Source organism: Mobula hypostoma, chromosome 1 (genome assembly GCF_963921235.1).
Source record: "Mobula hypostoma chromosome 1, sMobHyp1.1, whole genome shotgun sequence".
Taxonomy (NCBI): Eukaryota; Metazoa; Chordata; class Chondrichthyes; order Myliobatiformes; family Myliobatidae; genus Mobula; species Mobula hypostoma.
The window spans coordinates 178,160,312-178,173,971 of record NC_086097.1 but is presented as its reverse complement, the minus strand read 5'-3'; the positions used below and the strand labels follow the sequence as shown (position 1 = coordinate 178,173,971).

The 13,660-nt window shown below is 44.9% G+C and overlaps 1 protein-coding gene across 2 annotated transcripts in view; it reads left to right on the top strand.

Moving 5' to 3' along the window:
* The first annotated feature begins 1,678 nt into the window (after positions 1 to 1,678).
* LOC134352813 (transcription initiation factor TFIID subunit 4-like) overlaps positions 1,679 to 13,660 on the top strand; it is a 136,249-nt gene continuing 124,267 nt past the window's right edge. The window contains exons 1-3 of one of the 2 annotated variants that reach the window (XM_063060308.1): positions 1,679 to 2,807; positions 6,013 to 6,167; positions 6,259 to 6,375. In XM_063060308.1, the coding sequence (XP_062916378.1) occupies positions 2,408 to 2,807; positions 6,013 to 6,167; positions 6,259 to 6,375 (672 nt within the window). In that variant the 5' untranslated portion in view covers positions 1,679 to 2,407. The remainder of the gene's footprint in view (positions 2,808 to 6,012; positions 6,168 to 6,258; positions 6,376 to 13,660) is intronic. The other variant, XM_063060303.1, reaches the window with a different exon arrangement.

Below are 13,660 nucleotides of genomic sequence, written 5' to 3'. Positions count from 1 at the left end.
AAACTCTGGGTCATTCCCTGCACTAGGACCGGGGCCCTGTCGCTTTGGACCTGTACACGACCTTTACAAGTCGGCTCGGCACTTGGGTCGATCCAACATCGGTCTCAATATCTCCTTCACTCCGATGTTCCTCCACTTGGCATGCCCCAACTCCATCTCGACCATGTCTGGAACTCATTCTGACCACTTCGCCTCCAACATACCTCGACTTCACTCTGATTTCACCTCGCACCTCTATTTCTTGCTTTACAAACTGCTAGTAAACTCTTGTCTGCCTTCAGTAGCACCATCTTAAACCATTTAAAATCTTAAATCTTAAATGTCTGCTCAGTGCTGGATCTATGGGATTCAAGACCAGTGATACAGAAATATACAAGAAGTCCAGGTATGACTGAAGGTTATCTTAAGGGCAAAAAAAATTCCAGTTCAGGTTAGAGGCTGAATCTGATGCACATCAGCTCTGGCAGGGTTTGCAGGCCATCACTTCCTACAAAGCAAAACCTAATATAAGCGGCTGTGATGCTTCACTCCCAGATGAACTCAATGCCTTTTATGCATGCTTTGAAAGGGAGAATAAAACTACATATGTGCAAATCCTTACAGTATCTGCTGACTCTGATCTGTTTCAGAGCATCTTGCAAGAGGGTGAACTCTGGCAAGGCATCGTGTTTTGATGGTGTACCTGATGGAGCTCTGAAAATCTGCCAAACAACTGGCAGGAGAGTTCAAGAGCATCCTCAATCTCTTACTGCAGTTCAAGCTTCCCACCTGCTTCAAAAGGACAACCATAATACCAGTGTCCAAGAAGAGCAGGGTGAGCTGCCTCAACAACTACTCTGATGAAGTGCTTTGGGAGAGGTTGGTCATGGTTGGAACCAATTCCCGTCTGAGCAATAACCTGGACCCGCTGCACTTTCCCTATCGCCACAGTAGATCCACAGCAGATCAATCACACTTGCTCCCCTTGGATCACCTGGACAATAGCAATACCTATATCAGGCTGCTGTTTATTCATTACAGCTCCCTGTTCAATACAACCATACCTCAGTTTAACCAACAAGTTCCAAAACCTGGGCAACTGGGTACGTCCCTATGCAACTGGATTCTTGACTTCCACAGAAGGAAACCAGTAATCAGACCGGAAATAACATCTCGCTGACATAGGCGCACTTCAGGGACGCAAGCTTAGCCCACTGCTCTACTCTCTCTACACCGACGACTGTGTGGCTAGGTATAGCTCAAACGGCATCTATAAGTTCGTCTCTCTATTCCCGTTTTCTGGAAACCTTAAAACTCTTATCTTTTCTCATTTCCGATGAAAGAACCACCCACCACTCGGAACATGCCCTCTTCTCATCATTACCATTTGTGAGGATTTACAGCAGCCTCCACACTTCAACTTTTTAGGAACAGCGTGTTCAGCTCTGCCATCAAATTTGTAAAAGATCCATAAACGCTACCTCGCTTTTCCTTTTTGCATTTTTACTTAGTCATTCATTCTTTCGTACATTCACTTATTACTGTATCTAAAAGTATTTATGTCTTGTATTTCAACAAAAAAATCACAACGTCGAGTGATAATCTGATTTTAATACAAAAATAATGGCGCCGACAGATGGCCGAAATTATTGGGGTTTGTGGGGAACATATCTCTTTGAAAGTGCTATTTAGTGCAGATTATTGGGAAAACCTTTGTAACTTTGCTCCAAACATTTCCCGACTCTTCCCCCCTGCATTATTCCCCAGTTGAAAGGAACATTACAACACCGGCCCGGAATGTCGGCTGTACATTTTTCCATACATGCTACCCGGCTTGCTGAGTTCCTCCAGCATTTTGAGTCAGTGTATTGCTCAGATTTCCAGATTTTCGCAACACGCATCAAAGTTGCTGCCTGGTCTGCTGGGTTCACCAGCAACTTTGATGTGTGTCGCTTATTTCCAGCATCTGCAGAATTCCTCGGGTTTGCGTTTCCAGATTTTCTCGTTTGTGATCGGATTACAACATTGAAAAAGAGAAACGCATGCGCGTAAAATCCTCCTCGCGAGGACGCGAAGTGCGTGCGCATCAGTCCCACATGAGGCGGATTTAGCCGCGCATGCGCGTTCGCAGCTAATTCATAGACCGCCCCGTGTGCATGCACGCGTGCGCCTTAGATCTGTGACCGGTCGGCCGAGACGGCAGCGCATGCGTGCTCAGGAACCGTGCGTCATTATGAAGATGGGGCGCCGGTAGGCCAAACCCGTGCACTGATTTCGAGAAGTTTACTACCAGAGACCGAGGCTATGGACAGAGAAGTAGGCCCCGCCCCAGTGACATAAGGGGTGCAGATTCCACGGCATGGCTCGGAAGCCGATGGTCTGAGACCACTGTCAAGGCCGGGTGCGGGGTGCCGACGCCACCACAGCCATGCCCGCTCCCGACTCTCCTAGCCCGGCTCCACAGCCTCCGTCCTCGCCCGCCGCCCCTGCAACCTTCGGGCAGCAATCAGCGCTCGTGAACGGCGGGGCCGTGGGATTAGTCTCCTGCTCACAAGGCAGCATAAGCAGCGCGCCTGGCGCCTCCGACACCCCTCCCATCACCGTTCTCGCTCCCAGTCTTGTCCTACGGTCGAACCCGGGCGCGGGAGCACAGCCCCGAAGCGGCCTTCAGTTCCCTGCTGCTTCTACTACAATTGTCGCTACCAACCCGCCGCCTTCTGTCGCCTCCGCCACCATCCCGAATATGAGTGCCTCCTCTCTGCAACTGAGACCCCACCGGCTCGCCCAGACGTCGCTGCCCCTCTTGCAAAACATCCAAGTGCCAACGGGTAAGGAGGGGGCGGCTCCGGGGAGGGGTATGTGTGTGTGTGTCGGTCGCACGTGGACGCTGGATGGGGAGGGAGACGAGTGGTGGGCGGCTTGGCGTCTTCTAGAGACAAAACAGCACGAAAACCAAACCTTCCATCCTCTCCTTCCCCGGTTACTGAACTCCTAGCACACGGCCTTCACCTTTCATGCGCTCTCCTAAATATTATTTAAATTTGAGCGCCTCTACCTAATCCACGCAATCAGACGTGTTCCGGGCTTCAAATGCCCTCTAGTTGAAATTAAGTCTTCCCCAAATCTCCTGTTGCTTGCTTCCGATGTTTGCCCGAATCTTGTTGCTGATAATTGAGGTTATAATTTTCCTTGCAGTGAACAGAGCTGCTAGGGGATCTTCATACATTCCAAGCAGAAGAAACCCGGTAGATCCAATAAATCCTCATTACACAAACTCTCCAGAAGCACTCTTGTGTTCTGTGCTCCAATCAACCTATCCTGTAAGACTTCTGTGCTCCCTCACCCCCACCCAAGAACCTTTCTAACCCAAGGCAGTACCTGGTATAGTTTACAGAGTTTTAAAACGCTACAGCGCAGGAACAGGCCTTTCAGTCCATGATGTTATTAACTAATTAAATTAGCTATTGATTTACTAACTAATTCCTCCTTCCTTCACAATGTTATCAGACTATTGAACAGATCACTTGTATGATAAGATGGACTTTTGGTTTCCTTGTTCTCATGAATAGCACATTTACCAGAAGCTGAAAATGGTCATCTATTAGTGGCATTTATTGATTAGGTTGTTCGCTCTGCTTTCATTTTTGGAATGTTACGCAGAACATGAAACATGACTTCACAGGAACAGGCCCTTCAACCCACAATGTTGTCCCAACTAATTAAAATTAAAATGCCCAACTAAACTAATCCCTGCTGCCTACATAATTTACCTTCACAAGCCTTCCAGGGCCTGTTGCAGTGAAGCATCCCCACAGCATGATGCAGCCACCACCATGCTTCACGGTAGAGATGGTGGCATTTTAATGATGTGTGGTGTTTGGCTTACGCCAATCATAGCGTTTAGTCTGACGACTAAAAAGCTCAAATCTTAGTTTCACCGGACTAAGTTCAGAGTCTCCTACACACCTTCTGGCAAACTCTAGCCAAAATTTCATGTGATTTTTTTTCAACAGTGGTTTTCCCTTTGCCACTCTTCCATAAAGCTGTGACTGGTGAAGCACCTGGGCAATAGTTCTATGCACGGCCTCTCCCATCTCAGCCACTGAAACTTGTAACTCCTCCAGAGTTGTCAAAGTCTCTTGGTGGCTTCCCTCCCTAGTCCCCTTCTGCACGGTCACTCAGTTTTTGAGGATGGCATACTCTAGGTAGATTTACATCTGTGCCATATTCTTACCATTTCTTGATCATTGATTTAACTGTACTCCAAGGGACGTTCAGTGACTTAGAAATTTTCTTGTGTCCACCTCCTGACTTGTGCTTTTCAATAACCTTTTCGTGGAGTTACTTGGAATGATCTTTTTTGTCTTTGTGGTGTAGTTTTTGCCAGGATACTGACTCACCAGCAGTTGGACCTTCCTGATACAGGTGTATTTCTAGTACAATCAATTGAAACATCTTGACTGCACACATGTCTTCAAAAACAGATCTCCATTTAACTAATTATGTGACTTCTAAAACCATCTGGCTGCACCAGTGATGATTTGGTGTCATATTAAAGGGGGTGAATACTTATGCAATCAATTATTTTGTGTTTTATACTTGTAATTAATTTAGATCACTTTGTAGAGATCTGTTTTCACTTTGACATGCAAGAGTCTTTTTCTGTTGATCAGTGTCAAAAAAGGCCAAATTAAATCTACCGTGTTTCAATGTTGTAAAACAACAAAAGCTTAGAAAAATAGAGGGCTATGGGTAACCCTAGGTAATTTCTAAAGTAGGGACATGTTTGGCACAGTTTTGTGGGCTGAAGGACCTGTATTGTGCTGTCGGTTTTCTATGTTTCTACATAATGTCCATATTCTCCCATTTCTTGCACACTAGCCTGTCTATCTGAGAACTTCTTGAATGCACCTATCCTATTTGCTTTTACCATCAACCCAGCATGCATTCCAGACAAGTACCTGTGTATAAAAAAGTATTGTTCTGTGTATCTCCTTTGAATTCATCCCTGCTCATGCCTTCTGGTATAAGACATTACTACCCTGGGAAAATGATAGTGGCTGCCTGCTCTATGCTTCTCATAACCTTATGAACCTCTATCTTAACTTTCCTTGGTCTCCATTATTCCAGAGAAAATAATCGAGTTTTCCCGACTTCTTTTAGCTTCTGTCCAAGTAGCATCCTGGTAAACCTTCTCTGTACCTTCTTCAAAACTTCGACATCCTTCCTATGATAGGGCAGATAGAAGTGAATGTGATAGTATCATACATTGGATGATACAACAGCTTGCTGCTAGTGCATTGTATGCTTAATTTGTGTCCTTTTAGTGAGCTAAAGATGAAGCAATCCACGGTATTAAGGAGATCTTAGTTATCTTAGAGGGTGGGGGATCTATTGCATTGAGCTCCAGCTCCATGCCGCATAGACAGTGAATGGTTTCATTTTCCCAATTTCCCTCGGGATCAATAAAGTATATTTATCTATCTATCTATCTATTGGGAGATCAACCTAATCCCAATTGAAGCAGTAACTGCCCCTGTAGAAAGTGCAGGGGATTCATTACTTTCATTCACAATTGGATGAGAGGAATTCTCCAGTTTTAATTGTAACTCTCAGATAACCTTCTTTAATTGCTCCTGTTAAATGTGTGTTTTGTTTGGATGGTATACAATGTCACACAATATCTTAAAACTTGTGATTAATTATTTGCGTGCTTGAAGCTGACTTTTGGACAGGCAGCACCGGAGTGGCATTTCACACTGAGACGAGGAGGAATTTCTTTAGCCAGAAGGTGGTGAAACTGTGGAATTTATTGCCAGTATGGCTGTGAAGGCCAAATCATTGGGTACATCAAAGTGAGGTTGATGCGTTCTTAATTGTTAAGGGTGTGAATGATTGCAGGGAGGAAGTAGAAGAATGATATTTAGAGGGAAAATAATTCCTCTATAATTGAATGGCAGAGCAGACTTGGTGGGCTAATTCTGCTTTTATGTCTTTAAGGTGTTACTATGGAACCTGTGTCTGTCATTGCAGGTATGGTCCTTGTCCGGAGCGATAGTGGACAGCTGGTGCTGGTTCCACAGAAGGCCTTTGCTCAGGCACAGGCCAAAGCTCGAGTACAAGCACAGGGCAACACCACAACTGCTGCATCCAACAGTACACATACTGTCCGAATTTCTAATATGCAGGTAGGGATTGAAGATCTTAGTGATGCAGTGTCAACTGCTGTTGTTAATGACTATTTTAATATTTTGTGTTTCCTTCTCTGTCTTCTGCCAGACAAATAAAACCCAGATAGTTACCAATCAAGTGAAGGCATCAGGTGTTCAGCAGGTGAACCCGTTGCAAGCCCCAGTTCAGACAAATACTGTTCCACAGCGCATCACTCTCGTGCAGGTGAGAAGAGTGCTTTGCTGAATATCAGATGTTCTTTACATTTGTGTATGAAAAGCTTAAAAGTGTGCAGGCAAGTGTGATTAGTGTATATGACATGGACATGGTGGACCAAAGCTGATTCCAGTTTGTGATTTTGATCTGATCAACCCAGGCACTTAATCTGATCAACCATTACAGTTAGCCTCTCCCAACCCCATCTATCGATTATCCCCGACAGTGCACTGCACTGTAAACAATTTAAACCACTTTTTATAATGTTTACATTGTAAATATATATTGGTATTCTATATAGAATATATTTGTACACTTATTCCATATCTGTACTTTAAGCTCTAACTTTTTTGGTTTTTTGTGCATGATAATTCTTGAATATTGCCTTTTGTCTTGTGTTACACCTCCCCAACACACCACAGCGATTTCCTAATACATGTGTATATGATGAATAAAGTTGAAACTTGACCACTTTCTTTAAAATAGTAGTAAAGTGTGTAAAACCTCGAATTCTACCTAAGCCCTTTGTTATTTTCAGCTTTCAATAATTAGTTCTGATTTGTGCCTTTGACAGGTAAGGGGTCCCATTTGGCTTGAGTCAGAACATCTTGGATTTGAGACCCATTTTCTCACCTAGCCTATCTAGTACTGTGCTAAATCAGTGGAGGTATAGTTTTCTGGGTGAAAATTTCAAGCATGTGCAGATAAATAAGTTCATGCATTTAAATGAGGCGATATTGTCTGAAAGGCATGTTTCTACAATTTGTGCAGGAATGTACGGAACTGGGAATATGTGGATACAGTGTGGCTGATTTATACTTGTGCGTAGGGGCTACGCTGTAGGCCTGATTTATACTTTTGTGTAGCCCTACGCCATAGCGAGCATGCGTAGTTGTGACTGCGTTGCTCTGCAATTCACTGCCAAAACGCTAGTTGGGATTTCTACTTAACTTTATACTTTATACTTTATTGTCGCCAAACAATTGGTACTAGAACATACAATCATCACAGCGATATTTGATTCTGCGCTTCACACTCCCTGGATTACAACTACTAAATATTAAAAATAGTTAAAATTAGTAAATATTAAAAATAGTTAAAATTAGTAAATATTAAAAATTTAAATTATAAATCATAAATAGAAAATAGAAAAATGGAAAGTAAGGTAGTGCAAAAAAACTGAGAGGCAGGTCCGGATAGTTGGAGGGTACGGCCCAGATCAGGGTCAGGATCCGTTCAGCAGTCTTATCACAGTTGGAAAGAAGCTGTTCCCAAATCTGACCGTACGTGTCTTGAGCTCCTGAACCTTCTCCCGGAGGGAAGAGGGATGAAAAGTCTGTTGGCTGGGTGAGTCGTGTCCTTGATCATCCTGGCAGCACTGCTCGGACAGCGTGTAGTGTGAAGTGAGTCCACAGACGAAAGATTGGTTTGTGTGATGTGCTGCGCCGTGTTCACGATCTTCTGCAGCTTCTTTCGCTCTTGGACAGGACAACTTCCATACCAGGTTGTGATGCACCCTAGAAGAATGCTTTCTACAGTGCATCTATAAAAATTAGTGAGGGTTTTAGGGGATAGGCCAAATTTCTTTAGTTTTCTCAGGAAGTAAAGGCGCTGGTGGGACTTCTTGGCAGTGGACTCTGCTTGGTTGGACCAAGTCAGGTATTTGTGATATTGACCCCGAGGAACTTAAAGCTTTTGACTTGTTCCACTTGCACACCACCAATGTAAATTGGGTTGTGCGGTCCGCTACTCCTTCTGAAGTCAACAACCAATTCCTTCGTCTTGCTGACGTTGAGGGATAGGTTATTGTCTTCGCACTGTGCCACCAGGTTCTTAATTTCCTCTCTGTACTCTAACCCATCATTACCCGAGATATGGCCTACAATTGTTGTGTCATCAGCAAACTTGTATACTGAGTTTGATGGAAACTTGGCTACACAATCATGGGTGTACAGTGAGTACAGCAGGGGGCTGAGTACACAGCCTTGTGGGCCACCGGTGCTCAGAGTGATTGTAGAGGAGAGCTTGTCCCCTAATTTTACAGCCTGGGTCCTGTCTGTGAGGAAGTTGAAGATCCAGCTGCAGATCTGAGTGCTAAGGCCCAGGTTCCGAAGCTTAGGAATCAGTTTATTTGGAATGATGGTATTAAAGGCAGAGCTGTAGTCAATGAAAAGGAGCCTTACGTATGCGTCTTTATTCTCCAGGTGTTCTAAGGAGGAATGTAGGGCCAGAGAGATGGTATCTGCCGTTGACCTGTTGCTCCGGTAGGCGAATTGCAAAGCGTCGAGGTTGACCGGTAGGCTGTGGTTGATGCGTGCCATAACCAATCTCTCGAAGCACTGTTTCACCAAGACCTGGTTCTCCCCTGCCACCCCCGACTGTGCCATCCGACCGGAGGGATTTTCAATCCATCGGATGGACCGCACGGCGTCTTCGGGCAAGACGAGGGGAGGTGGTGTCTGCCTATTGATCAACACTGGGTGGTGCTCGGACACAGTGGCACTGACAAGATCCTGCATCCCGGACCTGGAACACCTGTCGGTGAAGTGTCCTCCCTACTATCTGCCACTGGAATTCATCTCAGTCATACTGACAGCGGTCTGCATCCCCCCCCCAGGCGGACGTGGAGTGTGCTCTGAACATATTGTATGCCAACATCAGTGAACTTGAGACCAGGTATCCGGAGGCTTTGCTCATTACAGCCGGGGACTTTAACCAGGCCAACCTCAGAAAGGCGATGCCAAAGTTATACCAACATGTCTCTTGCCCCACTAGAGGCCCGAATATACTTGACCACTGCTACACAGCAGTCAAGGATGCCTACCATTCCGTCCCACGACCTCACTTCGGAAAATCAGACCATCAGGCCGTACTCCTCCTCCCGGCTTACAAACAGAAACTGAAGCGGGAGGTCACAGTGTCAAAAGTAATGTCGCGTTGGACGAAGGAAACGGATGAGGTCCTTCGTGACTGGTTTGAATCAGTGGACTGGTTAGTATTCAAGGACTCGGCAGCTAACCTCGATGAGTATGCCTCAGCTGTCACGGACTTTGTTTGGAAATGCACGGAGGACTGTGTGTCTCGCAGGACGATCTGGGTATTCCCTAACACGAAACCTTGGATGAATTATGAGGTCAAGTCTCTTTTAAAGGCAAGAGCTCTGGCTTTTAGGTCCGGGGATACCAGTTGCTACACGGAATCCAGACGTGAACTCCGGAAAGCTATTAAGGGCGCCAAGAGGCAATATCAAGCCAAATTGGAAGCCCAGGCTAACCAAAGGGATGCCAGTAGACTATGGCAGGGTCTAAATGAGATCACTGGGCGCAAAGAAAAGGATGGGAATATCAATAACTGTGGCGCTTCCCTTCCTGATGAATTTATCGTATTCTATGCAAGATTCGAACAGAAGAGGAGCGTCCCGTTCCCTCTGGATGAACCGGACCTAGTGGCATCGAGATTTGTCATCACCGAGGAGGAGGTTAGAATGGCCTTCCTGAAGATAAAGCCAAGGAAGGCGACGGGCCCAGATGGCGTCCCAGGACAGGTTCTCCGGGCCTGTGCAAGCGAGCTAGCTGGAGTGTTTGCTGACATCTTCAACTGCTCCTTGCTTCAGTCTAGGATCCCCTTGTGTTTTCTATGCCACTGTGTTGAGCTTCTTTGTGAGAAACATGGGCGAGGAAATGCATTTCAAATATTTTTGGATGTCGGCAGGTAGATTTGATGGTTTGGTTCATCGTCTCCAACCATTTATTTCGCATCAGTGTACAGACATGGCGGAGAAAAGGAACCTGAAATGCGTAGGAGGAAATGCGATGCTACCAAGCGGACCAATCACAGTTGTTGTGGTCTGTGTCGCCACGACGTGTGAGTTACATTTTTGGGGATGTGCACGTCACCCTATGGCATTCATTTAATGCAGAAGTATAAATTGGGCTTATTCCTGTTAATTCAGAGACATTAGGACCAGTACATTTTGGGGTCCAATTAGCTGAGTATCATGGAGATAATTAAAAAGGTATAAGATATAAACTACCATTTAATTGAGTAACAAGTTGTGTATTTAAATGAAATACAGAAAAAATAAGAACACTAGCAATACTTTAAAACTGAGTTGGTTCCAAGCTTGTCAAGCTGAGGAGTGGTAGTGGGGACAAGCTTCCACTACCTAAAAGTGCTCCTCACGGCATGCGCCTCAAATAGCCTCTGACAACCAAGTCCAACTCCTGGCTTTCTCGTGTGGCTTAACCTCTAAGCCCGGCGGAACTGTTTCTACTGACAGGAGAAGGGGCGAAGGCGGGTCCTGGCACCTTAAAACTAGTGCTTCAGGTAGATGGAGCTCATCAGCCTGGGAAGACAGACCATCTAAGAGAAGGAAAACTCTGATTACAAACCTCTGCTGCCTTGCGGCCATACCCACTCATGGGAAAGGCTTCGGGAGTAAACCCTGAGGACAAATCCGGAGCTGGAGTCCCTAAGGCAGCTCAACATTGCCTTCAATCTCATTCTGGTAACTCCTGTGATGACACTGATGCCAAGCTGTATCAGCCCTTGCCCTTCCCTTGGACAACATCGATGTCATGGAGAGAGGAGACTTGCTGCATGGGTAACTGCCGGTCTTCCATACAACCTTGCCCAGGCCTGCGTCCTGGAGAGGACACTCCAGCGTCGCCTCACCGCGACGGCACAACACGGAAAGCAGCAGTCTACCGGTTGGTGCTGCGGCCGAGACTGTTATTCCCGTGTGAGCCTCTACAGCCACAACAGATGCTGCTCTACCAACACAGACTGAAGCAAGACTTTCCAGGCGCAGATCCCTGGTCTCGCGAGACTAATGGATGCCACCACGAGTATTAGTTCCAAAAGTTTATTGTCAGAGGAATTCATCCAGTGTATGCTGCCATTTGATTGACTGGAAAATGGGCAGAATCAATACAGACACCCAGTGCAGCTCCATTATGCAATTCATTGCTTTCTTTGAACCTGATAGTATCGCATGTTTGTAGCCAAGGGAACTGTCCAGCGTGGTACGATTTTTTTTTAAAGGACTGTTTCATTGGCATTGTAGATATTATCTGCACAAAATTTTTGAAGCAAGTCAGGGAGTTTTGAAGATTTTGATGTTTCTGCAGTTGCAGTATAGCACTACCTTTCTTCCTGTGTGCTTTCTTGAATTTACTGGAGGTCTATCTCAAGAGCAAAAGAATAATTCCAAGGTTAGAGACAGAATCGGATGCGTGTCAACTCTGGCAGGGTTTGCAGCCCATTACTTTCTACAAAGTGAAATGTAACATCGTGAACGACGATGATGCTTCACTCCCAGATGAGCTCACTGCCTTTTATACATGCTTCGAAAGAGAATAAAATGACAGCTGTGAGGATACGTGCATCATCTTGTAATCCTGTGAGGTGTCTTGGAGGCTGACATCAGAAAGTTTTTCAAAAGGATGAATCTTTGCAAGGTGACTGGCCCCAATGGTGTGCCTGGTAGGGCTCTGAAAACTTGTGCCAACGAACTGGCAGATGTATTCAAAGACATTTTCAACATCTCATTGCTACCTGCTTCAGAAGGGCAACAATCATGCTAGTACCCAAGAAGAGCAGGATGAGCTGCCTTAATGATTTTTGTCCAGTAGCAATCACATCTATGGTGATGAAGTGCTTTGAAAGATTAGCTATGGCTAGTATCAACTCCTGCCTAAGCAAGGAACTGGACCCACTGCAATTTGCCTATTGCTATAATAGATCTACAGTGGATGCAATTTCATTGGCTATGCATGTAGCACCTGGACAATACTAATACTTATGTCAGACTGCTGTTATTGACTTGGTGATTGACACAATTTTTCCAATAGTTCTGATGAAAAACCTCCAAAACCTGGGCCTCTACCTCCCTGTGCAGCTGGATCCTCAACAGATGGCCACGGCCTATGTGGATCGGAAAAAACATCGCCACATCCTGACAATCAACGCTGATGCATCTCAAGGATGAGTGCTCCGCCCACTGCTCCACACTCTACACCCATAACTGTGTGTCTAGGCACAGCTCAAATACCATCTATAAATCTGATATTGTTGGCAGAATTTCAAATGGTGACAAGAAGGCATACAGAGGTGAGGTTGATCGGCTGCTGTAGTAGTGTGGTGTTTCAGCGACAACCTTGCACTCAGTGTCTAAAAGACCAAAGAACTGATTGTGGAAGTCAGAAAAGGTACACACCAGTCCTCATTGAGGGATCAGAAGTGGAAAGAGTGAGCAATTTCAAGATCTCGGGTGTCAACATCAGTGAGGATCAGCATCTATCCTGAGCCCAACATTATCAATGCAGTTACAAGGAAAGGACGGCAGAGCTATTTTTCATTCCGAGTTTGAGAAGATTTGGTATGGATCCAAAAACACTCGTGAATTTCTACAGATATACTATAGAGAACATTCTAACTGGCGTATCACTGTCTAGAATGAGGTGGGGGGGGGCACTGCACAGGATTGAAATAAACTGCACAAACTTGTAAACTCAGTCAGCTCCATTATGGGCACTAACCTCCCCTGCACCCAAGACAATCTTCAAGGAGCGATTCCTCAAAAAGATGGCATCCATCATTAAGGACCCCCATCACCCAGGACATGCCCTCTTCTCATTACTGCCATCTGGGGGGTAGGTATTTGAAGCTTGAATGTGCACACTGAACGATCAAGGAACAGCTTATTTCCCTCTGCCATTAGATTTCTGAATGGACGTTGAACCTATGAACACTATCTTACACTTTATTTCCTCTTTCTGCACTAGTTTATTTATACATAAAATATTTTGTAATTTAATGTAATTTACAGTTTTTTTGTCATTATGTGCTGCAACGTACTGCTGCCACATAAGAAAAAATTTCACGAAATATGCCAGTGAAATTAAATCTGATTCTGTTCCAATAGTGTAATTTTTTCAGTTGGTGTCAAATCTTTTTGTAGTATCTTGACAAGGGCCTGAAAATTTTTAAAAGTCAAAATAAAAAACAAAATTTTCAAAAAAATCATTGCTTTTTGAATTGGCATCCATCAGCCCAAACATAATTCAATGCAAGCACACACAACTGACACTATTTTAAGAACTGTTCACTCTAAGCATATTTTAGTGTCTAACCACCCCACAAGTGCAGGCTACTGGCACTAGTTAGAAGCTGTTCAGCAACAATCTCCTGTCCCGGTTAAATGGCATGCTGTCCCAAATGAATGAAGGGAATCCTGGTTATATGCTTGATTATTTTTGTTTGTTCCTTAAGTGTTTTCCAAAATGAGCAACTG